This window comes from Sylvia atricapilla, chromosome 4 (genome assembly GCF_009819655.1).
Source record: "Sylvia atricapilla isolate bSylAtr1 chromosome 4, bSylAtr1.pri, whole genome shotgun sequence".
In the NCBI taxonomy this organism is placed as follows: Eukaryota; Metazoa; Chordata; class Aves; order Passeriformes; family Sylviidae; genus Sylvia; species Sylvia atricapilla.
Window position 1 is genome coordinate 70,581,985 of NC_089143.1, and position 24,576 is coordinate 70,606,560.

Consider the following 24,576-nt stretch of genomic DNA (forward strand, 5'->3'; position numbering starts at 1 on the left):
ATTCGTTCACTTAAATGAATGGCTGGCAACTCTGAATACTCTTATTCAGAATTACCTGAATTAAACACCCAAAAGTTTAATTGCAGGAAAAAAAAAAACAAAAAAAACCCCAAAAAAACAAAACAAAAAAACCCACAAAAAAAACCAAAAACCAAAACCACCAAAATACCAGAGAAGAGGTTACCGGAATGCTTTTGTCACAGCTCTGGAGTCGGTCATGCATGTTTAGCTCATGCAAAAAAAATAACTGACTCTCCAAACCAGCTCGCCGTGAAACCAAACCTCTTCGCATATTTGAAGTTCGGCCGCGAGAGATTTGAAAATAAATTTTTATATACTCTTTGGATTGGCGAGAAACAGTTTATGTGACGAAAAGAGGAAAGATTCACGTTGTTTTTTTTTCTGGTTGCCACCTCCTTGGGTGCTTCCTAAGGTGAAAATCCTTGGACGCGCCTTTTAGGACAGAGTTATTCCTTAAGTTATGAGAGCATAAGTGATCAGTGCGAGCCCTTAGGGCGACTCCCGAGGGGATGAAGGCCACGGGCAGCGGCACGGCCCGAACACAGGGACCGGCCGCTGTCACACCCGCTGCCCCCACACAGCCCTTTCCCAGCCCTCCATTCCCAGCGCCGCCTCCCAGCGGGATGCGCCGAGGGACCGCCACACCAGCCCCCGGCCACTCCCGGGGGTCTGGCGGACACCGCGATCCTACCCGGCGGCCCCGGGATGGGGATCGGGATCAGGACGGACACCGCGATCCTACCCGGCGGCCCCGGGATGGGGATCGGGATCAGGGCGGACACCGCGATCCTACCCAGCGGCCCCGGGATCAGGCTCAGGGCGGACACCGCGATCCTACCCAGCGGCCCCGGGATCAGGCTCGGGATCAGGACGGACACCGCGATCCTACCCGGCGGCCCCGGGATCGGGATCGGGATGACGGTGGCAGCCGCCGCCTTTCCGAACTTCCCGCCGCAGCGCCCCGCGTGACGTCACGACGCCGCGACGCCCCGCGAGGAGGAAGTCACGTGCGCCCAGAGCCGGGCGCGCCCCCGACGCTGCCGCGCACGCGCGGGCGCCGCCGCGGGGCTTTTTTTTTATTATTATTATTGTTTTGTTTGGAAAGCGGAGGAGCGGGCAGCGCGTGGCGCCGGGGCTGCGGAGGACGGAGGCAGAGTCGGAGCCGCGGACAGGCCGGGCGGAGCCGAAGCGGTGTCGCCGCGGCGGCGGCAGCAGGTCAGTGGCCGGGGAGGGGCCGTGGGTTTGCCCGGTGCAGCGGTGGCGGCGCAGACAGGGGGCGCTGTCGTCCCCCCGCCGCTTTCCCGCCGCTTTCCCGCCGCCCGCGCTCCCCTCATGGCCGGGGGGGGGGGTCGTGTCGGTCCCCTCAGGTCATCGGTCCCCTGTAACCCTGAGCCGTCCTTTGCCCGCCCCTGGGCGTCCTCCTCTCCCGATGCCCGCTGCTCCTGACGCGTGTGGCTGCTTCCTGAGGGCTCGGTCACTGCCCCGGGGCGCTGAGGTGGCTTTGCCCGCAAGTGATGCACGGGTGACTTTTCTACGTGGTATCGTGTCCTGACGCCTCGTGTTGGGGCCGAGGGACTCGTGCTGAGGGGGCTTTGGGCCCCTCAGACAGTCTGTGCTTGTTTTTTTGAGTGTTGTGTCGATAAGATCTGTGAATGGCTACAGCAGCAGCACTGCAGTGGTCAGTACCTGTGCAGTGGTAAATGTATGGTGGTCAGGCTTCTCAGGATGAGCCAGGGCTGGAAAAATCTGCCTCACATTTTGGTCTGCCCCTTAATTGAAGAATAAAGAGGATGAGGCTCTTTTTCAGTGGTTTTGGTCTAGTGCAGCAGCTAGCAGGGCCGCACAGCGCTTGGGGTTTTGTGACCACCTCCACTCTGCTTCCAAGCACTCATTCCTTCTGTTTCCCTCCAGCAGCTCTGCTGCTTGTTCAGCTCCCTAATCACCTGCCTGTTCCAACAGGGAAGAGCCAGAAATGAGTTCTCCGGTCTTAAAATTCAGTAGTGTTCCTTGAGGGTGAGCTATTGTGAGGTGAAGGAGTTGGGCTTCCCTTTTGGTGTCATTCAGGTGAATCCACCTAATCCGAGTCCGGTACTGGCATATATTTTAATTGTAATCACAGAATCGCTTATGTTGGAAAAGACCTCTGAGATGGAGTCCAACCTTTGACCGATCATCGTCTTGTCAAACAGACCGTGGCACTAAGTCCCACGTCCAGCCTTGAACACAAATAAATCCACGTTGCACCTCCTGAGGTGGCAGCGGGAAGGGCACGACTAAGGCACAGGGATCTCCCGATGTGTGGGAACAGCTTTAACACTCATCACTGTCAAATGGAAGCAAAGCCTTTTCTGTCTGTGGGTGCACCAGTTTCATGAAGTCTATCAAATGCGTTAAAACTGAGTATAAAGTAACCCATTGATTCCATTGTGTAAAATGGGAGAGGAAGAGCACAAGTTTCTCTGGTTTTAGGTTAAGAAATTTGTGCTGCCCCCATGTACTAACTCCTGTCCTTTGTTACCTCACTCTGCATAGAGAGAAGTTTCAGGGCAGGGCAGGAACTTCACTCTGCAGCTCTGCCTATGTCTGTATTGGTGTAAAACTGTTTCAGGATGTGTCTTTTAAAGTAGTTTCTGATTATTTGCATTCATCATGCAGTGCCTGCCTAGGGCTGCCCCTGACTCTACAAAAACCTTTTCATAGGACGTAAAAGTATTTTGAATTCTTCTTTTTTTTCTCTCTCATCCCCTATTGCCCCATCTTAATTTTTATAATACCCCAAGCAAACAAACATCTGCATCGGTGCTTAAAAGAATAAAGTATATTTTATATCTGCACCTCGTTTCTTCCAGACCTTGAATTACAGTTGAATTTTATTATGTTTTCTAGATGTTGATAATAATAGAAACTGGGGTTGGATATGGGTTAGCACTGAAATCTTTAATATTTATCGAGCCTAGAGAAGTTTCTGTAGATGAGTGTGGAGCTGTGTTATTTGGATTTACATTATCTTTGCTTTCCTAGAGTTCCTTCCCTCTGATTAATTGTCCCTCCTTTTCTGGTTTCACTGTGGCACACAGAGGCACTGCGATTTTATTCCTTTTGAAGAGACCTTTGCTTTATCAGTGTGAAGTTTTGACCCTGCTTTTGCTTTGCTCGGATTTTAATTGTTTGTCAGAGTAGTGTGGGTAGTGTGAGAATTGACGTGTGAAAAATACAGACTGCCTTACACCCGAGCATATGGAGATTGCTGGATTAATTACTTGGATTTGTGTGTACGCGTTAATAGTTGATATTTGCTCTGACTCTGGAGGACTCCGAAGTACAAAGTAATTTCCTCAAAGCGTCCTCTCTAAAACACAGAGGGAGAGGGGAGCCTGGAATGCAGCTCGAAGCTGCTTTTCTTCTAGTTTCCTGGGAAGGAAGTCCCAGAGCCGAGTGACTCAAAATGCTTCATAAAACAAAGCTGTGCTGTCCGTGGGCCACACGAATGTGTTGGAGTGCTCCCTTCATGCTCTTCAGCCACTGCAGGTAGCCCATAATGACATTGTACGTTTATGAAGCGCCTCAGCGCAGCCCTCAGCTGAGCAGCGTCTTGTCTGCTGGTTAATGATATAAAACACTCGCCGAAGGGCTCGAGTGGAGCTTGAACTTGCTGAGCAGTTTTAGCTGGCTTATCTCGCCAAGGTAACTGCTGACCTTTCACTGTCTTGAGTCGTCGGCTCACAGCGGGGCAGAAACTGATCTCCGGCTGAGGAAGCCTGATTTGCACAATAATTTGGGGACCATTTCCATTTCGCCATCCTGTTGTCGAGGTGGCCTTCCCCTCTGATGGCTGTGCCCCGTTTCCCTCTCTGCTGCCTTGGCAGAGGGCTGAGAAGTCTTTCATGTGGTGATTGCGACATTAATTACCTTAATTTTTGTGTTAATTTAATTTTCCGAGAGCCGTCTGCTTCTGGCAGCCTTGCTTTGTTTTGCTCGTGTGAGATGAGGTCCCGAAGTGGTGACTGGCAGTTCTTAGCTGCAGCGAATTGAAACGTGAACAAAAGAGATGAATTGATGCATTAAAACGGTTTTATATTTTTCAAGGTCAATCTGTCTGTGAAGTCACCTGGTTCTAGTTAGTGTTTATTTCCTGGGGGCCTGTTCTGGAGTCCTGACAGACCAGGGTTTGCCATTAGAGACACTTTGGTGACTTACTATTCATGGGCAGGCCTTGGTAGCTGATGGAGTGAGTGGTTTGCGTTTTGGACATAATAAAGACAATTTTTTAAAAACGAACCTCACTGTTCCCAGATCTGCCATGATCAAGGTTAAGACAAGGTTCATTTCTGGAGTGTGTGGTGCTTCACGGGGTTTGTGTGTCATCTTCCTAATGGCTTGTGCTATGAGTTAGGGGGAGTGAAGAAGAAATGATGTATCTTTTCTCAATTCTTAGAAAAATGTGTTTGTGAGGAGGGAAATTACCTGCTTTTCAGCTTCAGTTGTTCTAGACTCTTTTTAGCAAGCAACTTGATTTACTGGTAACAGGGCAAAAAGTTAAACAAGAACTCCTTGAAATAAGACTTCCATGTTTTTAAGGTTGTGTTTGTGTCTCATTTGACAGGATGACAGGAATGGAGACTGAAACAGCAAGAGACAAAGCCATGGAAGAAGAAAGCACTGAGCAGAAAAAGGAGAGAGAGAAGAAGAAGAAGAGGTCAAGAGTTAAACAGGTGCTGGCAGATATAGCCAAGCAAGTGGATTTCTGGTTTGGTGATGTTAATCTCCACAAAGACAGATTCCTTCGAGAACAAATAGAGAAGTCCGAAGATGGGTGTAAGTTTAATTTCAGTAGATTTCAGCAAACACTTCCATTTCACTTTGTTCTTCCTTGTATTGCTGGCAACAGTGACAGGTTATTTTGAGGTGCATGTCTTCTCCTGGGAAAGGCAGGAGTTCCATGCTGGAAATCAGCATCAGCAGCTCAGGAGGCAGAACTAGTACTAGATTTAAAACTGTTATTTGCTCTCTCTCTTCTCCTGTCCTATCAGCCCTATGGAAAAGACATCTGCCAGGGTAGAAATGACTGTTTGGGAGATCTGATTTTCTTTTCTCATTTTTGTACAATTTTAAGGACAAGATATGAAACTATTTTGTCCTCAGAGGTACTGGGCTGGTTTTGCAGGGTAGATAGGTGCAGAAATTAAAATGTCACTCGAATGTGTTGGTAAGCGATAGGTATTTTGTTAGTTTTCTCTCTACTAGAAATGGTTTATTTGCTCATAGGATTACTGTGAGTCTTTTCTGACAATTTTTATTGTCAGAATAGTTGACAATAGATTGTTTGAACTTTCCTAAGGCCTCCTTAAATAATTCATAAAGTAATAAGTAAGTAAAATTTACCCTACATTTTCTAGAGGTACTAGAAGTATCGAAATTTTTATGTAGACTATTGTCAAGGTTTGAGCACGTGTCTGGTTGAAACCGAAGTGCAGGCAGGCGCTCTGTGTTGGCAGCACTGGGTTAAATACTCGATGAGTACTTGAAGGAGAGGCATGTTTTCAATGCAAATTGGTTTTGTCTGGTAAAACTACATCAGAAAGTATGTGTGTGGGGGTGCTTCCTTTCTTTTCAGACACAACAGTTATGTGTGGGGGAAGTAAAAGAACAAAATTCCTTTGATAAAGGTTAGCACAGAAGAAAATTAAATTTAGGTGTACTCATAACTTAAATTGTGATGGTAAAATTTTTCTGTGTATCCTTGATTAAATACACACTTATAACTTGCAGATTGTTTCACAGGAAAACAAGTGGAGTAGAACACATCACCTGATATCATAATCACACTTTCTTTCCCCCCTAGATGTTGACATATCACTTCTTGTTTCTTTCAACAAAATGAAAAAATTGACTACTGATGGGAAGCTGATCGCTCGGGCAGTCAAAAGCTCATCTGTTGTAGAGGTATTTAACATCCCACCCTTCTGTATTTGGGGTGCTGAAGTGAGCAAGAATCTCATGGGAAATGCTATTTTCTCCCTGCTTTCAGCTGGACTTGGAAGGCACCAGGATCAGGAGACGCGAACCTCTGGGCGAGTGCCCAAAGGACGTGGACAGTCGGACTGTCTATGTGGTAAGGCTGGACTAGTGTGTGCCCCTGCCTCTTTGTCCCCTACTGTGGGAACTCCATTTGTGCATCAGGGTTTTTCTGGGCTGCTGCTGATTGTGCAGCAAAGGTAGAAGAAATTAATTAAGCAGAGGCAGGTGAGCAAGAGCTTAGAGTGACTGTGTCAAGAAAGGGCTTCATTTGGTGCATGGATTTTTGGGGCCACCTTAAATCATTTGAAGTGCCGGGCCAAAGTGCTGCTTCCCAGGCTGAAAAGGTGCAGTTTCATTGCATTGAGCTATTGCTGTGTTCACAGGGCTTTTTTAATGCCATCAGAGGAGCACCAGTGGTTTTAAGAAATATTCACTTATTACATTAATGTAGTTAAAGCTTTCTAATAACAACTAAATTAGCTTCATCAAAGGATGCAGGATATAGTTTATCAGGGTACTTTAAACAGCATTATCTGTTTATAAGATCTGTTACTGCAACTGCCTCTGGTTTTGTACACAAAGCACCATTCTTTTAAAGGCAGACTATACCTGAAAAATTTTAACTATCCTCCTAATAGCAAACTGTCCTGTGGCTACCTTGATACTGGAATGACTGCTTAATTTAAATGAAAATAGCTTGTGCTGATGGGGTAAGTCTGCATCTCACCATGGTATTTCAGCCCTGCCAGAGTGAAAGAGCTGTCACATTGTAGAGCCAACTAAGTGAAAGAAATCTGGTGGTTGAGCTTTTGCTTATTTAAACCCTGGGCAATTTTATTTACTAGATTTGCAGCCACTGTGGAATTTGCTTTGTCTCTATTTGCTTTTTATGACAAGTAACAATTTTTGCTGTGTACCTGTAGCTGTTAGCAGCAGAGTTAGTATTTTCCAAACAGCACTGAGTTTTCTGTGATAAATATACACAATAATCATAGCCAAAATTCCAGCCCATCCAGATAAGGAGGAACTGAATTGCTGTGATGATTCCTTCCTTAACAAAAGCCTGGAAAAGGTGGTTGGCTTTTGTTTTTTTTAAATACAATGTGCCAGACTTATGATTTTCCTAATGTGATTACAGGGATTGCTTAGAACTCTGAAATACTTTGTCTATATCATTTTTTAGATAAGCTATTCTAAGTCATCAGATACATTGTCTATGCAGAGCTTAAGTATGTGGTTAAATGTTTTGTAAATGCCTGAGATGTGGCACTGGGGAGAGTAATAGTCCAAGTGTTGGTAAGTTAAACTTCTATGCAGTAATTTGGCTTTTTTGTATGCTTTACCATAGACTTCACTATTATATTATTAGAACTTGAAAAAAACCTTGAAGTAACGGGCTTTTCATCTTGAAGCCAAACCATAACAAAATATTTTTTTCTGAGAGTGGCAAAGTTCATGAAGAAAGAAAATCTGAATTTGATAAGTGTTTCGCTACAAGGAGAACCTTTTGGTGCAGTAACTTGTGAAAAAAAAAATGCAATAGTGCCAACACTGTAGTTGTTTGGGCATGAATTTGAGAGTGGGATTTTAAAGTGTTCTGTTGGGTCTAGAGAGAAATCTGGTGTGACACGATTTCTGCTTGGCTGGGGAGGGGAAATGCTGAACTCAGACACGATGTCTGCAAGCTGCTAAAATGTGTGGCTGTATTAAGGACTTTCTAGAAGTAAAAATCAGACAGTTCTGTCATCCAAGAAGCTCCCTAAAAGTTTCTGCTCATCTGATTAATTAAACTTGAAAATATTTGCTACTGGTAAAATTTTTATCAGTAGTGACTCTTTACTGGCCTGCAGGAATTCTTTCTGTGATACCTGCCTGCATTACCACCAATAAAAAGAAGTAGCTTGTGCTTTGCAGAGGTTAGTTTGGGACATGCCAGTCCAGTGTTTGCTCCAAGGTTTTAAATTTAGCAAGAGATTTTGCATTGCAAAGATCCAGCTGCGGGTGAGGTCTTGGTATCTGTCATGTGAAGATAAGCATCTAAATTAAATATACAATGTATTTGTTATAGCTATATGAATAATTAAAGATCTGTTCTCAGGTCACTTTTTATTACCTAGATACTTTGCCTCTCAATGTCTTGACATCAAACTTGAAAATTTCTTTTCCCTCCTTTAGGAGCTGCTTCCCAAAAATGTCAATCACAGCTGGATTGAGCGGGTGTTTGGGAAGTGTGGCAATGTAGTCTACGTCAGTATTCCCCGGTATAAAAGTACTGGGCATCCAAAAGGCTTTGCTTTTGTTGAATTTGAAACTAAAGAACAGGCAGAGAAAGCCATTGAGGTGAGTGCTGGTGCCTCTACTGCTGACATAGTTCCTGGTGATGTGAATGGTGTGTTCTTTCCTAGGTCACCCAGTGAATCTTAGAGAAATTCCAAAATATCACCATTTTAAAGCTTAACACAAGTTAGCTCCTCTTTCCTCCTCCCAGACCTATAATCAGTGCCACAGTTCTTTAAAGATATAATTCTATTAATAACGTGAAAGCTTAGAAATATAATGTTTTTGAAAGTAATTTGGTTGGCCACTCTTGCCATCTTTTAGAGAAAGAGATCTCTGTGTAACAATAAATGGTGTTTAAATTTCATCAAGCAAGCATGGTCATACCTGCCTTTCTGTATTGATATGTGATTTGAAAGTATTTATGTATTGAAATGTGATGAGGATTGCTGGTTTTAACTTGAATACAGAGTCTCTAAAGAAAGTATGATTTTGTAGTGTTAGTGGTTCTCAATTTCCTTCTTTTAGTTTTTGAATAATCCACCTGAGGAAGCACCACGGAAACCTGGGATTTTCCCCAAAACAGTAAAGAATAAACCAGTTCCTACACTGAATTCAAGTGAGAACACTGTTGTAGGTAAGTGTCACTAAGTTATTTGGATCTAGGAAGTGTTATTAAGTTACTTGGAACACTTTTGTGCATCTGAAGAGAAAATTCTCATCTGTGTTATTTCAGTAAATTTTATGTGTCAAAAGCTTTTAATAAAAACAATTCACGTTGCTGCATTTGGGCAGCATGGGCTTAACTGTGAAAAAATCTACTGTAGTTTACAAACCAGTATCACAGATTTATGTTGCAACTTCATCACTAAAACATTTTCCCTTATTTCTAATGGTGTAATATAATTTCGCAGACTTCAGACACCCTCCCATCTTTTTTCCAAGACAAATGATAGATCACATTAATATTCCTCACAATTATCACCAGTTCTCTTGTTATACCAGTAAGTGAAAACAAAAAAATGAAATCAAACTGATGGTTTTCAAACCCTGCTTTGCACCCATTTTGTCTTCTTAAAACACCCAGGAGAAACTTTGTGTCTATGTTTTGCTTATCTTGCATAGACTAGCATCCCCTTTTTATCATATGTGCTGCGTAAGTAAATAATCTAATCTGCTGCTTTTAATCATGGGCAGTTTTAAATATTGTATTTTTAATCTAGAAGAGAAGAAAAAGAAAAAAAAGAAGAAATCCAAAATCAAGAAAGAGAGCAATGCACAGGCAGCTGCGGAGCCCAAGGAATCAAACACCAGCACTACAACAGAGCCAGTACCCAAGTCTAAAAGACACAGGACTCCATCAGAGTGTTCGGAGATGGAGGGAACTGAGGCTCCCAAGCAGCCCTCCAAAAGGGAGAAGAGGAAATGGGACAGAACAGAGAGCTCAGAGGTAACCTGGGAAAGCAGGCCAGGAAAGAGAAAAAGAACCACCTCAGGAGATGGTGAAACATCAGCTCCAAAAGTTAAGAAAACTGCTGAAAAAGTTGAAGTTGAAACAGTAAAAGAAGAAACAACAGAAGCTCCAAAAGATTCCAATGGTAAAAATCCTTGCCTTTTTATTCTGATTTTCTGCATGATTGAAATGCAATGGTAGATACCTCTTAAGGATGAGGAGTGCAGGGCTGGATATAGTGGAAACGTTAGATCAGCTTGGGCACGTTAAGTGTTCCCCTGCATTTAAAATTCAGCCTGGTAAGGAAGCACTTTAAGGAGAGGAGCTACACCGGGAATGAGGAAGAACTTGCAACACCAAAGTAGGGAAATCTAATCAGAAGTCAAAACAGTTCAAAGAAGTTTATATCAATAGAACTTGACTAAAGTAAAATATGGGTTTAACAGGCAGCCTGGGCAAATGGAGACAGCACAGGAATGTAGATAAATAAATTAAAATACAAAAGGGAAAAGGTAATGACCCGTTTGTTCCATGAGATAAGAAAAGCTGCATTGAAATGAGATTTAGTGTGAGAGGCAAAGGAAATTTAAGTAGTCAATGAAATAGAGTTGAAGTAAAAACTAAAGCCAGTAGATATTTAATGTGATTTCTTTATAGCGTTTAACTATACATGTTTGAATTAAGTGTTTTCATTTAAAATGTTTTAATGTAGAAGTTTCTGCAGAAGAAGACAAAGACAAAAAAGACACGTCACTTTCCAAATCTAAACGGAAACACAAGAAAAAACACAAAGAAAGACACAAAATGGGTGAAGAAGTCATTCCCCTCAGGGTACTCCCCAAGTAGGTGACATAAATTAAACCTATTTTCTGTGATATCAGTGAATTTAATATTAATGGGAAGTAGTAGTTGGCTGGCTTTGTAAAGACATCTCCTAAATGAGAGACCAATGCTAATAAAACCACATGTTTTTCTAGTTTCCACACCTACTGCAGTTTTTTACATACTGGGTTAATCTCGTTTTGTGTTGGGCCGCCCATGTGTTTTATATATATACCTTGAGGATATTGTAAACGTTGTTGCTTTGTGGTACATTTTAATGTTTGTAAAATGGATGTTCAAGTTTTCCTGCAGTATGCAGGTTTTTTCACTTGTAGGAATGTGTAAGTCACATGTTTTATATATTTTATTGAAATTTTATTGCTAAAAAGGAGAGTTCACGCCATTTCAAACCTTTGAAATTTATTCCTGAAGTCTTGGTATGTCTCACAGTCCATCACCATTGCTAAAGTGCAATTCCAATTTTTATACAACAGAGTTGCATATTAGCAACAGTCTTAGCCTGTAGCAAGAAGATTGAAATACCTGAGTTCGAGTCTTCATGGCTTGATGGGTAGAGTTCTGCCAACCTTATAATCCAAGTGTTGGGCTTTTAGGAGTCACCACAACTAAAACATGGAAGCACTTACTTTTTAGGCGTCCAGCAAGTACCTCCATGTTAAAGTAGAGGGGGTCCTCGCCGCCTTGAGCTGCAGAATTGGGCTTGATACACTCCTAGAGGAAGGTGTTGAGGTTAAAAGGATTCACCACCACTAAAACATGGAAGCACTTACTATTGTGAACCAAAGCAAGCACGTCCACATTGAAGTCGTGGGGGTCCATCGGCGGGGAAACTACATAAAATTATATCAAAAACGCAGTAATTAAAAACATACGTGCACAATTCCCTTTAAGAAGTCTTTGAAGATCAGGATCCACCGCCACTGAAACATGGAAGCACTTACTTTTTTAGGCAGCAGGTACCTCCATGTTAAAGCAAAGGGAGACCTTTAAATTAAAAATCGCTTCAAATTAACTGTAGCCACTTAAGATTCTAGCTCTTGACTCTTTTCCTTTTCCCGGATCTGAAACTCCAAGATCAAAAAAATCTTCAATTGAAGTGCAGGTAAAAAAGAAAAAAAAAAAAAAAGTATAATCCCGGATGGCGTTTCAGGATTGCGATCAGGATTCACCTCTACTAAAACATGGAAGCACTTACTTTTTCTATATCACAGAAAGCACCTCCATGTTAAAGTAAAAGGGGTCCACATTAAAAAAAATAAGGGTTATCGACGCAGCTGGTCCTCTGCCGTCAGCATTCTGAGCAAACTGCAAGAAACAAGAGTTATGATTAAAAGTTATTAAATTGTAGCAAAGGGGTTAAAGAAATGTTTAAAGAGTATGAGCATTGCAAATACTTGCCTGATTCATTCTCGATGATCTCCTCTTCCTTCGTGGCAAGTCACGAAGTTACTCCTTGAGCTTGTATTTATACCAAACCTTGCTGTGGGGTGGTGTTGCCTTTTTATCTCCACGAATCATTACGTGGGTCTTTTGTTATTTTAATGCCTTTGCTCTGTTGAGAATGTATGATCCTGGGTGAGTCTGGATGCTTTTTTGAAGTATACAGTTGTCACTGTTAGCAGCTAAAACCATTACCACAAGATATCCTCCTCTTTAAAAATCCTCTATCAGCTTGTTTGATAGCACAGATTAGGGTAACAATGAGTCGTTCTCACAGTGGCACTGCGGGCATTGTGTTGCTGTGGAGCAAAGCTCTTGCTGTTTGCAGAAACATCTCCTTGTTAAATGTATGTAAATATATAAATTGCTTCCATGGGGGGGTATTTTTTAACCAAAATGCATTTGAATAGTGAGGAATGTCCTTATCTCAGTAGGTTTTTGGTGAGTTTAACCAATTGTTGATTTTCCATCAATGATTTTTTGCTAGAAAATGAATGACTGATTTTTAATGTAGTGACACGGGAGTGGGTTCGCTGAACTAATTCAGTGAATCTAGAGTTCACTGTCTCTGAATTAACTCTGAATTTGGTGCCTGTGCTCTGTGTAGTTCCAGTGGAAAACGCAGTTTACCAAATATTCAGACTGTGCTGTTTGAATATTTAAAGCAAATTTGAAAGCCACTCTGTTGGAATGATAGGTTGGTGTTGGAATTCTCTGAAGCAGAGCCATGGGAAATTGGGATCGGGACAAAATTGAACTGGACCGAAGTGTGGGGAGATCTCCGGTGGCAGAATTGTCTGCAGTGATCACCAAGTCCACCTAAAGCTGTAGTTACCTGTTAAATTGCCATTAAGTTTCTGAACATAAGTTTCTTGTTTTGCAACTGACGTCCTGTGCTTGTGTTGCTGCTTTTAGGACTGAATGGATGGTTTTGAAGCAAGAATATTTGGCTCTGCAGAAAGCCAGTATGGCCTCCTTAAAGAAAACGATGTCTCAAATCAAACCCGAGCCCGTGGGAGAGATGGAGACAGAATCTGCTGTGCAGAAATCTGAAAATGGCAAAAGTAATCCTGGGTTTTGTCTTGTTTTATTCATGTTTCCTGTATGCAAACAGAAGTAGTGCAAGACCCTGATCTTGTAGAAACACTGCCACAAGCTTTTATTTTCTAAAATGCTGCTGTTTTCTCAAAATGTCAGATAGCAAAATAACCCCCTCCCTGTATTTAGGTGGATTTGGGACTAAGGAGTTATATAATTAAATACTAAAGTGATTTCAGCATATTTCAGTAGCACTTCCCAGGCTTACAGATATATTTAAGCAATTGTAATTACAAAGCCTCAGAGAGGTAAATCAACAATCAGCTTTCTTTGGTACTGCAGCTTGGGCCCAACTTGCTCAGGTTTAACTGTACCAGAGATGTTAAAAAAACCAGCTTGAAATTGGGCTTAACCAGCTCTATGGATAAGAGGAGCTTTGAAATTGTATCTTCATAGTAAAATTTCTAATTTTTCTGGTTTAGAATTTTTTCTTTATTTTTATTTGTTCCTAATACTCCTTGCTTCTCTTCACTAACCTCAACATTGATGTTCCAAAGGCCCTCTGCATGTTTTTAATCGCTCTAAAACTGCGGTGTTAGTATTGGTACAATATAAAATGTCTTTACAGGAACGACCCTATGGATTGTAAAAATTTCACTAAGACTTTCTCCTGAAATTTTTTTTTTTTTTTTTTTTCTCTACTAAAATTGACTTGAACCTATGGACAATCTTGGTCCTTCGTTTGATAAACCTCATTTTGCAGTAGCACTATTTGATACTTATTACATTGTTACTTCTGTGCTTTCCTAATGTCTTAGTTTTTTTCAACATAATAAATGTAGAAACGTTTTTCTATTTTTGCCGCCCTGTTTTTGACTTGATCAGCCACCAGTGAAGACTGTGCCCCTCCCGCCAAGGCCAACACAATGGGGCCTCAGTTTGTCAGCGGAGTAATTGTGAAGATCATTAGCACCGAGCCCCTGCCGGGCAGGAAGCAGATCAAGGTAATGCCTTTGTAACCTCAGGGTAGCTGTTAGCCTTTCCTCTTACCCTGCCCCCTAAATGTTTGAATATGGAATACCATTTCACCCAGTCTCACTGATTTATTTTTTTTTCCACCTCTTTGGCCAGTAGAGTACAAATTCTTCTTTAGTAGTATCTGTTAATGGCAGATTTTTCAATGGCAAAATAGGCTAAAGGAGGGTGTTTCAAAGTAAAACCGAACCTTTAGATTGCTTGGAGCAATGTCAAGTTTATAATGAAAAAAAATGAGGAGAATAAGCAATGCTCAAGTGCTGTCCAGATTTAAAAAAAAGCTGGAGACTGCTTCAGTGTTCTGCATTTGTCTCTGTGCCAGTCATCCTGACAAGAGAGCTGTAAAAATATACTTGCGAGGATTTTTAAAAGTTTATGGTGTTTTTATCATTAACAGGAATTTGGGGGGCGGGAAAATACTCTCTGTGTGAGAAACCAATTTTCTTTATTTTAGAACGAATTTTCCAATGACGAAAACTCATTTCAGGGAGGGTGAACTTGTTGATTCAGTCTTTTTTTCCTAATGCAAGTGCTCATTTTAAAAGTGGTTTGATACCTTCAGTTTTATGTGATGACACAAACCAAAAGTTACACACATTATTTCTATTTAAGAAAAATACCAGTTTTAAGCTGCATCCTTTTGAAATGGAAATATTAAAAGTTTTCCAAAGGAAATAACAAGCTTTTTCCAGATCCCGAATTTTCCATTAATGTTACACAGGATTTTTTCTTTCCAAATTGCACTTTAGGATGAGAAATAGCTGGAAAGAATTTGCACAACTTCAGCTCAGGTTGGTGCACATATCCAGCTCACTCAGGACAATGAGGGAATGGTTTAAAATTAGAGTTCTGATACTGTTTATCAAACATTTATCAAACATTTGTAACTAGGGAGGCCTCCGAGTTACTGACTGCTTGCAAGTGTGTGAGGCTTGGTCTGTACATGAACCAAAGCAACATGAGAGACTCTCTCACTGTGAAAAGCCTCATCTCACTGCTGCTGGGGTTTCAGCTTAATCAGCCTAATCTCTCTCGATGTGTTTGAAAGGAGCTGTCTGAGTACTGGAGACACAGAGAGAACGTGGTACAAGTTGTGCCTGGAACCTTTGAGGGTCTCTTTGACTGCAGGATAGACCTTACTGGGTTACCTTTGTGTCACCTTGATATGCTGTGGGCAACAGGAAAGCTTAGTACTTAAACAGGAGAAAACTTGATGTTTCTTTTCTTTTTGGTTTTTTTCTTTGCGGAAGGCACAAGTGCAATCAGACCTGGCTTGGCTGTGTTACTGGGCTATCAGCTGCAGCAAACTGCCACTAAGCATTGCCTTCAGGCCTGTTTTTCCCCTCAGACTTCCAGAACTGACCTGCATTTCTCGATGTGTGCAAGCAATTACACACGCCACACAACTTGGAAAGGTCTTTGCAGTGTAGTTTAAATATTATTTTGATGTTTTAATTTTACACTTAACTGCTTCCCTTATTTTGCCCCTAAGGTGCTCCTCAAAGCAACTAACTTTTGCCAGCTCCGGTGAAGTCTTTGGTTCGTTTTAGTTTTCCATGAAATGATGGCTTTGGGATAACAGAATAAGGATGAAATTAGCTTCTGTTTGCTCTCAGATCATCTTAACAATATTGCCACTTAATTTTTGTTTTGTTTTAAGGCTGCCCTTGGTAGTGGAGGGTTAAAAGCAGTGTGTGATTCCTGAATAGAAGCATCTTACTTGAGCTTCCTGCTGTGAACAAAATTGACTAGGAATGTGTGGTCCTACTTAATTTCCCTAACAGCAGGAATTACAAGTGAAGTACTTCATCTGCAAGAGCATTTGTGACTCTTCTTCCTTCAGCTGTCAGTGAAAATTTTCAGGCAGAGGTCACTTCATAAAGACAGAGTTGTTTTACTACGGCTCCTTTCTCAAATAATCTGCCAGGCATGAGCTTGCTTTAATACATTTAATGTGTAGAATCAAGTTGGATATTTTTCTGTTAGGCTGAGATCTATCGATGTTGTGGTACACAGCTTTTACTTTTGAAAAAAGATCAGGTACAGTGTTGAAATAAATGAGTGATGCTCCATTAGTGAAATTATACCATAACATTTCCAGGAATTACTGCTTTAAATTGTTAATGGGAGGGCTGGATGAGAGATAGATGGGTAGATATTGCAGGCTCATAAATCAGAATTCAGTTATAACCTTCTTAGGAAAAAATGTTAATTCAAAACTCTTTGACAAGAGATTGATCGATTAAATGACAAAGTTCAGTTACTGCCTACTTCTTCATGACCTTTTTGAAAATGTTAATGACCTCCAAATGGAATGGTCAAAAGTCACTCTTTTTAAGTTCTCTTTTTGAAGGCTGATTTATGGTGTGTGTTGTCTCATGCTCTGACAGGATGCTCTGGCAGTGCTGGCTGAGGTGGCTTATGTTGACATGCTGGAGGGAGACACCGAGTGTCACGTCCGCTTTAAGACTCCTGAGGATGCACAGACTGTCGTGAAGTCATACAAAGAAATACAGATCAAAAACAACTGGAAATTCGAAGTTCTCACTGGTAAGACTTCCTTTTTTTTTTAATGGAAGTACAGGAGAAGCCTTAATTACTGTGAAAGAGATCGTTCCTGGTGAATTTATGTATTTATTTAGATATCTCAGGAGAAAAAGATTGCATGTTTAGTTGATTTTTTTTTTCCTGAGAGTCTTCTCATTTTGCAACTACTGTGAAATTGATAAAACTAAAAGGGATTTTATGCCACCATTCAGAGCAAAATGATGATTTTTGCTTGCTATTGCAAACTTAATTCTGTTCTTTTTAGATGGATTTTCTTCACTTTCAGTGGCAAAGGGCTGTAGAACTTAATTCACATTTCAGCTTTTTGAATAGAACATTCGGATAATGCAAAAGAATTTTAAATTAAGACTTTCCTGAAAATACTGAGCATATGTGTGAAATGGCATGGCAAGGACCTAACAGCATGGATACACTTAAAGTGGGTTTAGCACTTACTTACTAATGGATCTTTATTTTTCAGGAAGTTGAATAATTTAGGCCAGAATAAGAAGGGCTCCTTAGGGCTCTACTTTTCAACTTAATTTTAATGTGTGTTATTTCTTTCTGCAATTACTGTGCCGTTCTAAATTTGTATCTTGTATTAGACTGGATTCCTTTGCCAAGTGTGGAGAAGCCTCTTTGTGGGATTGAGAGACAGAAAAGAGAGGAAGTCTGTCAAGCTTGATGTATTGATGTCTGTAAAACTTTTGTATTTGAGAGATGCACCAAAAACTGTAAATAGGGGGGAAAAGAACCCCAACAAGTTAAACAATCAAGATGGGACTGCCTCATCTGTATTTAAATATTTTACCCCAGTCATGCCCAAATCCTCCTTTAGGACCCAGTCTTGTGCATGCAGGGTTGTAGATGCCAGTAAAGGATTGCAGGAGGAGAAGCTTTGATGGAAGCATTAACCTTCATGATGGTATCAAAGTTAATGGAAGTTTGAGACTCAGTGAGTGCTGCTAATGTCATTTGAAGATAGATTTGTCTCCTGTGTGCTCTGTGTTTCAGAGATTCAGAAAGAACCTCAGATTTTGTGTTCTACAGCCCTGTGTCTGTCTCTGTATCCTTACATAAAAGTGTAGTAGGAGATTAGGAGTGAGTACTACATTGTAGGAGCATTCCATTCATAGTCTTTAGATTTATTTTTTTTCTAACTGGCTCATTGAAATGAGAATGGAAAAGCTTTCCAGGAATGCACAAGGGGCTCACAGTAAGGATTTTTGTTTTTCTTGGTGGCAGAAGTTGAGAGATGAAAAGGAAAGGATCTTCAATGCTCTCTACAGCAGGGACTAAAGATTTGACTTAAAGTATCTTCAGCTTGGCATCTGGCAAGATAGTAAGCATCTGTGATCATGTTTAGATGTTAACTTTTGCAGGAATCTTTTGTGAGATCCTTCAGAAATTTCCCTGTGGCTGAAGATGAACCCTGAGACCATGCAAAATGGTATCACAGAATTCCCATTGTGATAATTACATCGCAAACCAGAAGGAACAGTGGCAAACTGTTGCTTCCCTGCAAAGCAGCTGCTGAGAAAAGCTGCACAATTTTTTGCTTCTGTATTGCTGCCCGTGTTCAAATATTAAATATTCCTGACAGCTCATGAAGTCCCCAGGTCATGGTTTTGATGAAACAAAATAATTGTTCTTGCAGTAGTTACTTTTTTTTTTTTTTCCTCCTGTTTGGTAGTTGTTTAAAATGTGTCAGAGGTTGAGTACATCAGTAAATCAAAGGGGCCTGTGTCTGCTGTGGTGAAGCTTTAGCTAAAACTCGGCTCCTTTTGCTGATGACAGGTAGTGAGCAATTCTATATGACTTCTGTGGATAGGAAATTTAAGACTGCTGAGGAAGTACTTGTTGGGTTTCCCTTACAGGTATTTTCAGCAGTGTTTACCTTAGAAAATATTTCATCCACTTCTTGTGGCTACATTTATTGACATTCCTCAACGTCAATTTTCCCCCCAGGTGACCATGAACAACGTTACTGGCAGAAGATTTTGGTGGACAGACAAGCCAAGCTGAACCAGCCTCGAGAAAAGAAGCGGGGTACTGAGAAGGTAAACTGGGAATCAGGGCTTTTTCCTCTGCAGCCATGGCTGAAAACATGGCACATGCTCCATGTGTTTCCAAACTCTGGTATTTAATTCTGTTGAATCACTGCCTACTGACTTGGCAGCAGGGTTTCACAGTCACAAAGTAGAGAGTGTGGCTGTCCTGCTCCAGTTGGAGCTTGTTATTACAGGGACAATTGGAGAAAGTTAAGTCCGTGGCTAAAGACCTGAACTTAATTTGTAAGCTGGATTTCTTTGGAAACCCTGTCTGGATGAGCTCATTAATAAGTTAAGTAGTCTTGATGTGCTCTAGTGAAATCAAGTCTAGTGCTACACTCTTAAATCCCTAGTATGACTCAGAAAATAATTTTCTTGAGTATGAATCTCATTTCCCTCACCATTAACACAGTTGTATGTGTGCTGTGGTGGAAGCTGATGTGTTCCCAGAGTGGTGAGGAGCCCATGCACCAGAGTGATGGCTCTGACCCAGCCAAATCTGGGTACTGCTGCAAGCATCCATGACTGTCCAGCTTCCTGTTCCAAACTGGGGAATTGCAGCCTTCTCCTCGCTGTGCCTGTCGGGCTGCAGCTTTGAGGGAGTGTTGCAATGAACTTGCAGGCTGCAGCCTCTACTCCAGCCCCAGCGTTCCTCAATTAAGCCAGTCAGATCCCTGACTTGACAGAGAGGAGCCAGAGAGCATTTCACAGACGTTTTATTGCCAGGTTTGCTTCACACACACTCCAGATAAGGTTTCTGAGTTGGCTTTGCCCTGAATTTTTTTTGCTGTGGCTTGCAAAACTTCAGAATCATCTGACCTTAATTATTTGTTGTTGACTTTGGAGATTCTTTGTTTCCTGGACGCTAGGAAAAAAATATATTGTCCCATATAAAATGGAAAATAAATACTTCATTGACCTGAAGGAGCAGCAGTCGTACAGGTCAAAACCTTATCTCGTAAAAGGCATATTTTGTATTTTGCACGTCTTTTATCCAGTTTGTGTGAATGTTCTTTCAGAGAACCTGCAGACAAATAAGGTGAGATTTTTTTTAAACAAAGATGTGCATAAAGAATTTTCCCAAAGGTCAAATTTAATTTTCTTAAAAGCCTAAAAATGGCATTTATTCGAGCCATTGTTCTTTAATATAAGCAGAAAGGGAATTTGAAAGCACAGCTTTAGAACAATTTTTCTGATTGCTGCCAGGTTTGGTTTTTTTAATAAACTTTACTTTTTTAAACAAAGGTGCCAGTGAGACCTTCGACTTTAATTTTGACTGTAGGAGCCCTTGCTCTCAAGTTTCTCTTCTTCCTCTTTTGAAGCTTGGTATTTGTTGACCAAGCTGGTGTAAATTGGGCAGTAATGTACCTCATCTGGGCTTGCAAATACAAACTTGTCTCGGTTCTGCCTAACAATGGCAGCACAGGGATGCAAACCCCTGCTCTTTCCCCCTGGCCAGCACCTTGCCACACAGGGAGGTGTGAACTTCAAAGCCAGGGAATTCTATTTAAATGCTAACGCTGTTAAGCAAAACATCAAGACAAGAATGCCTCGCTGCTGTCAGTAAATCTTAACCCCTTCCTTACTTTTTGACAGGCTGTATTCCTGAAATATAGACTGCCAATAAAAAAATACTTTTCTGTTCATTAATATTTTTCCTTAGTACTTCCAAGGTGATTTCTTTTGGAGATCTCAAAGGCAGAAAAAACGTAATATAATAATTCATAATTAAACATCTTCAGTAAAATGTGCCATTAGTGTGCCTTTCTTGTCAAGGTCTATTCTGTTAATAACGTGCTAAATCCCTTGCAAGATTTTGAAATGGAGCTTTTTGCTTGTTAGCTGCTTTATGCTTGGAATTAAGGCATCTTATATTTTCTTTGAATCAGTGTAGATATTCATGGACTGCATTCCATCACAGGCAGCACACAGCGTTTGAGTTTAGGCAGTTTGAGATTCGTCTTTTCCGGGTTTTCTAAAAGTCCAGGCCCACTTGGCTTTCCTCAGGGTAAGGGTTAAGGATCACTGCAGCCGTGCCCAAAACCAAAGCAAGTGGTAGAGATTTGACTTCCTCTGGCAAAGTTCCTATGATAAAGCAGATGTTTATTAAATTCCTCAGAAAAGGCCTGGCCATCCTTTGGAGTGAAGGAGGTGTCCAGTCTCTTTCCCCCAGGCCCGGTAGATTGTCACCTCTCTGCTCCCCTCTGCCGCCCCTGCCCAATCCATCTTCCCTTTTGTCTGTTCAACTGCCTGATAAAACCACCTCCCTGATTTACTGATACAGATGGAAAACCTCCAGCCAGAACTGCTTTTTAGGGCAGCGCCACTTTATTCAGACCTAAAGCAATTCATCAGTCTGTAGCCTTAAACTCCAGACCGATTGGAGTCTCCCGTTGCCAAAGACAAGGCATTAGTGCCTGCAAGCTTCCCGCTTGGACCCTCATCTCCTGGGGGGAGGTGCTGCCGAACCTCCTTTGCACCTTGGACCCCCTTCCACAGGGGGAAGGAGGAAGTTTAAGAGGGTGGGAGGAGTGGTAGAAGTGAAAGGCGTTTGGCGAGGGAGTGAGAATTGGGTATTTGTGAAGGGCGGAATAATTCGCAGTGGAAATGGAGGCCGGTGGGAATGTCTGGGCACAGCCCACTCTCCTGTTGATGCCTGGGGCTCGAGGGCTGTGTCCTTGCAGGACTGGGCAGCTCCCTGTCTGCGGGCCCGTGGGGCAGCTCCCATTCCAGAACACCCTTCCCTGGTCCTGTGAGCCTGCTGTCTGTGCAAGGTGTAGTAGGAGGAGTAGTAGAGTCCTTACACATAGGGGCTGGTACTGGATTGATGAGCTAGAAATGGAAATCCTTGGGGCCTCTGACAAAATTCTGGGGCACTGGGATGGAAACACTCAGCAGTATGAACCGGGCAGCTCATATCTTAGGGCTTCCCTTCCCGTGTTTGTCATTCTCCATCTCATATGCTCAAGGAGTAAACCACTGTACTCTGCTTTCTCTTAGGGTTGAACTATTTTAAACTGTTGTTTTGGGGTTTTTTTAAGACACCGGAGAATAAAGTTTGCCATCTTTAGGTCATTTTTATTGCTGTAAACTAGTTGGGAAAGCCTCAAATCTTGCCTGTCACAGCAGCACAACGTGCACCTCCATGCTGTGTGCAGGAGTCTGTTATATGCAGAAGTAATAAATAATTTGATTTGTATGTGAAATTGTTCAAATCTGGCACACTGGACTGGCTGGGGTGCAAGTGACCCTTCCCCATAACACCAGCTCATTTCGTGGATTGGTCTCCAGCAGAGAAGTTGCTGTGGGTTGGGGGTTTGTTTTTGTTTGTTTGTTTGTGGGTGGGTTTTTTTGTTTGTTTTGTTGGGTTTTGTTTTGTGAAGGGGGTGATGATTTTGTTTTTTGGGTTGTGGGGTTTTTTTATTTTCTTTTTTTCTTTCTTCCCTGCTATTTCTGCGTGTATTTTTGTGCTATGTGCATTTTCCATGTGGTTTCTTGTGTTGGTTTGTGGTTCCTGTTTGTGTGGTTTTGTGTATATTGTGATGGGTTTTGTGGATTCATGCTGTTGACTGTTGGTTTTTATGGAATTTGGGGGTTTTATGTGTACTTCTAGTTGTCTTCATGTGTGGGGGCTTTGGGGTTGCTTTGAGAGGCTCAGGAGAGTTTTAGTAGTTTTTTTCATTAGGGTCTTTTTTTGGGAGGTTGCATATTTTCAGGGGTTTATTTTGGTGTTTCTTAGTGGGTTGGGGTTTTTCATGTTATTTTTAGGGAGGCTGGTGGGTTGTGGGGGACAGTTCTGGGTTCTATATGTGCCTTTGAGTGTGTTCATGTGTTGGATTCTGTGGGGGCTTTATGTGCCTTTAGGTGTGGTGTCGTGTTGGTTTGTGGGTTTTGGGGTTTGTGTGTGGTTTTTGTGAGCATTCTTGAGGTGTTGCTTTATGTTCTTGTGGATTTTAGGGGTTTTGTGGTTTCTGTGCGTATTCTTATGTAAGTTTGTGGTTTCAGTGTGAATGTTTCCACATGGGTTTGGGATTTTTCTGTGGCATGTGGTTTTGTGTCTGTTTGTGTATCTGTTCAGGTGTAGGGTTTATGAGGGGTTTTTATTTTGTGTGTGGTTTTTTGTGGTCACTGTGTGTGGTTTTTCTGTGCTCCTGTGTTTTTTCTTGAGTGGGTTCCTGTGGAGTTTCTGTGGTGTGCTTAGGGATATGTGGGGTTTTTTCCTACTTAAAATTTCACAATGTTCATAAAGCACCTTTTTGTGTGTGTGTGTGGCTTAACCTGGTTTTTCCTGCATCAGTAGCAAAATGCATCTAATAAAAGCACAGAATTCTTTAACTTCCTGTATGAAGCTGTATGTTAGGATTTTGAAATTGCAATATCGATGTCCTAAACTGTGTTGGGAGGAAGGAGGGATAGAATATATCCGTGACTGTAAGGTCAAATCCTAACAATAGAGTTTTCCTCTAATTTTCCACATAATTTTTCCTGCTTGCAGTTGATTGCCAAAGCTGAAAGGATGAGACTGGAGAAGACTCAACAGACAAGCCAACACATTCTGTTCGTTAATGTCAACTAACCAGGGTTGATGGTGAGCTTGGAAGTGAACTGCAGGTATTCCGAACAAAACAAGAAAATCCAGCCCTCACAACCACCACTGCTTACAGCAACTAAACTGGACCCTTGGATCCATAACTCTGCAGGCTGCTAGTGTGAAGATTGGTTCTGAATCCCATTTTTAATAGGCTGAATGTTTACTGCTTCTGAGCCCTTAGGTAAAGCTTTTTGGGACATGTGTATTATGAGATCTTCCTTTAGTTCACTTCCAGTTTGTTGTTTTTTTTTTCCTCTTTTTTTTTTATTTTGTTTTTTATGTTTTATACACTAGGTTATAAAATAAAATGCTTGAGAATTACAGTTGTGTATCTCTAATTCTTCCATTTGCCATTTATGAGATTATAAATAATAAAAGTGGTAAATGCTATATAAACCTCTCTAGGCTTCTTTTTAGTCCATCAGGCTGTTTCAAAATAGAAGAGAATAATCTGTTATTTTCAAGTGGGTAGGGCCCGCGGGAAGTCTGCCAGTGAGGAGTCTGGAAAGAAATTTGCATGTATAAATACACACTAAAGTGAATTTAGACTTTTTTTATTTTTTAGAAGAATTTTCAGAAGAAGAAATAGGAGTATGTTTGGTACACCTCGTTACTTGCTTGCAGATAAGTGTTCAAGTTGTGTAGTTCACAAGGCAGGATGGTGATTTTAACGGCTTTAAGGTATTTATTGGAAGACCAGCAATCTGAAAAAATGAAAAATTAAACGTTAAACTGGAATTTACCACAAGGTTTCACTTCTATGAAGTGACTAAGTCTGCTGGTGGGGCAGGATTGAGTAGGGAGGGAACAGCAGTGATCAGACTGAAGATAGCAAGAATACAGAGGGGAAAAGTGCGAGATAAGGGACCAAGTTTCAGGGCTTGAAACTTCAGGGGGAGAGCTTGCTGATGGTTCTTGGAAATGGTGCGAGGAACATTCCTCCCAGAGGGCTGCAGGGCACTCCTGCAGTATTCCTGTTTATTCCAATTGCAGCATTTTTAATTTATTATCCTCAAACCTTTAACTCCTCTCTTTTCCTAGGTGGGTGAGAAATTGGGTGACATGGCAGAGAGGAGTTTTCATACCCAACTGCGAAAAGAATAGTTGACCAATTAATGTCTTCTAGGCATCCAGCCTGAAAGACAGGAGGTTGTTTTTTTCCTTTTTCCCATTGTGATGTGAAAGGAAAAAATAAACCCCACAGCCTACCCTGGGTAAAATGCTTAGGATTTTGCTGCTGAAATTCATTTAAGTAAAAAATA

The 24,576-nt window shown here is 41.6% G+C and overlaps 1 protein-coding gene across 2 annotated transcripts; it reads left to right on the plus strand.

The window, feature by feature from the left end:
• Positions 1 to 1,060: 1,060 nt before the first annotated feature.
• LARP7 (La ribonucleoprotein 7, transcriptional regulator) lies at positions 1,061 to 23,637 on the plus strand. 2 transcript variants are annotated; one of them, XM_066318356.1, is made up of 13 exons: positions 1,061 to 1,236; positions 4,625 to 4,836; positions 5,864 to 5,964; positions 6,050 to 6,133; positions 8,215 to 8,379; positions 8,845 to 8,953; positions 9,543 to 9,914; positions 10,482 to 10,611; positions 12,968 to 13,116; positions 13,976 to 14,094; positions 16,516 to 16,675; positions 18,641 to 18,732; positions 23,219 to 23,637. In XM_066318356.1, exons 2-13 carry the CDS (start codon positions 4,626 to 4,628, stop codon positions 23,297 to 23,299), a joined length of 1,773 nt encoding a protein of 590 aa, XP_066174453.1. In that variant the 5' UTR covers positions 1,061 to 1,236; position 4,625; the 3' UTR covers positions 23,300 to 23,637. The 2 variants fall into 2 exon arrangements, with proteins under 2 accessions (XP_066174453.1, XP_066174452.1); XM_066318355.1 differs by having other exon boundaries at positions 1,063 to 1,236; positions 9,540 to 9,914.
• The last annotated feature ends 939 nt before the right edge of the window (positions 23,638 to 24,576 follow it).

What these genes read in the sequence shown, in the direction of transcription:
- LARP7 (XM_066318355.1), top strand. Translation starts at nt 4,626, where the DNA reads ATGACAGGAATGGAGACTGAAACAGCAAGAGACAAAGCCATGGAAGAA. An exon ending in AGAGAAGTCCGAAGATGGGT is followed by an intron (nt 4,837 to 5,863) that starts GTAAGTTTAATT and finishes TTTCCCCCCTAG; the next exon opens with ATGTTGACATATCACTTCTT. An exon ending in GAAATCTGAAAATGGCAAAA is followed by an intron (nt 13,117 to 13,975) that starts GTAATCCTGGGT and finishes TGACTTGATCAG; the next exon opens with CCACCAGTGAAGACTGTGCC.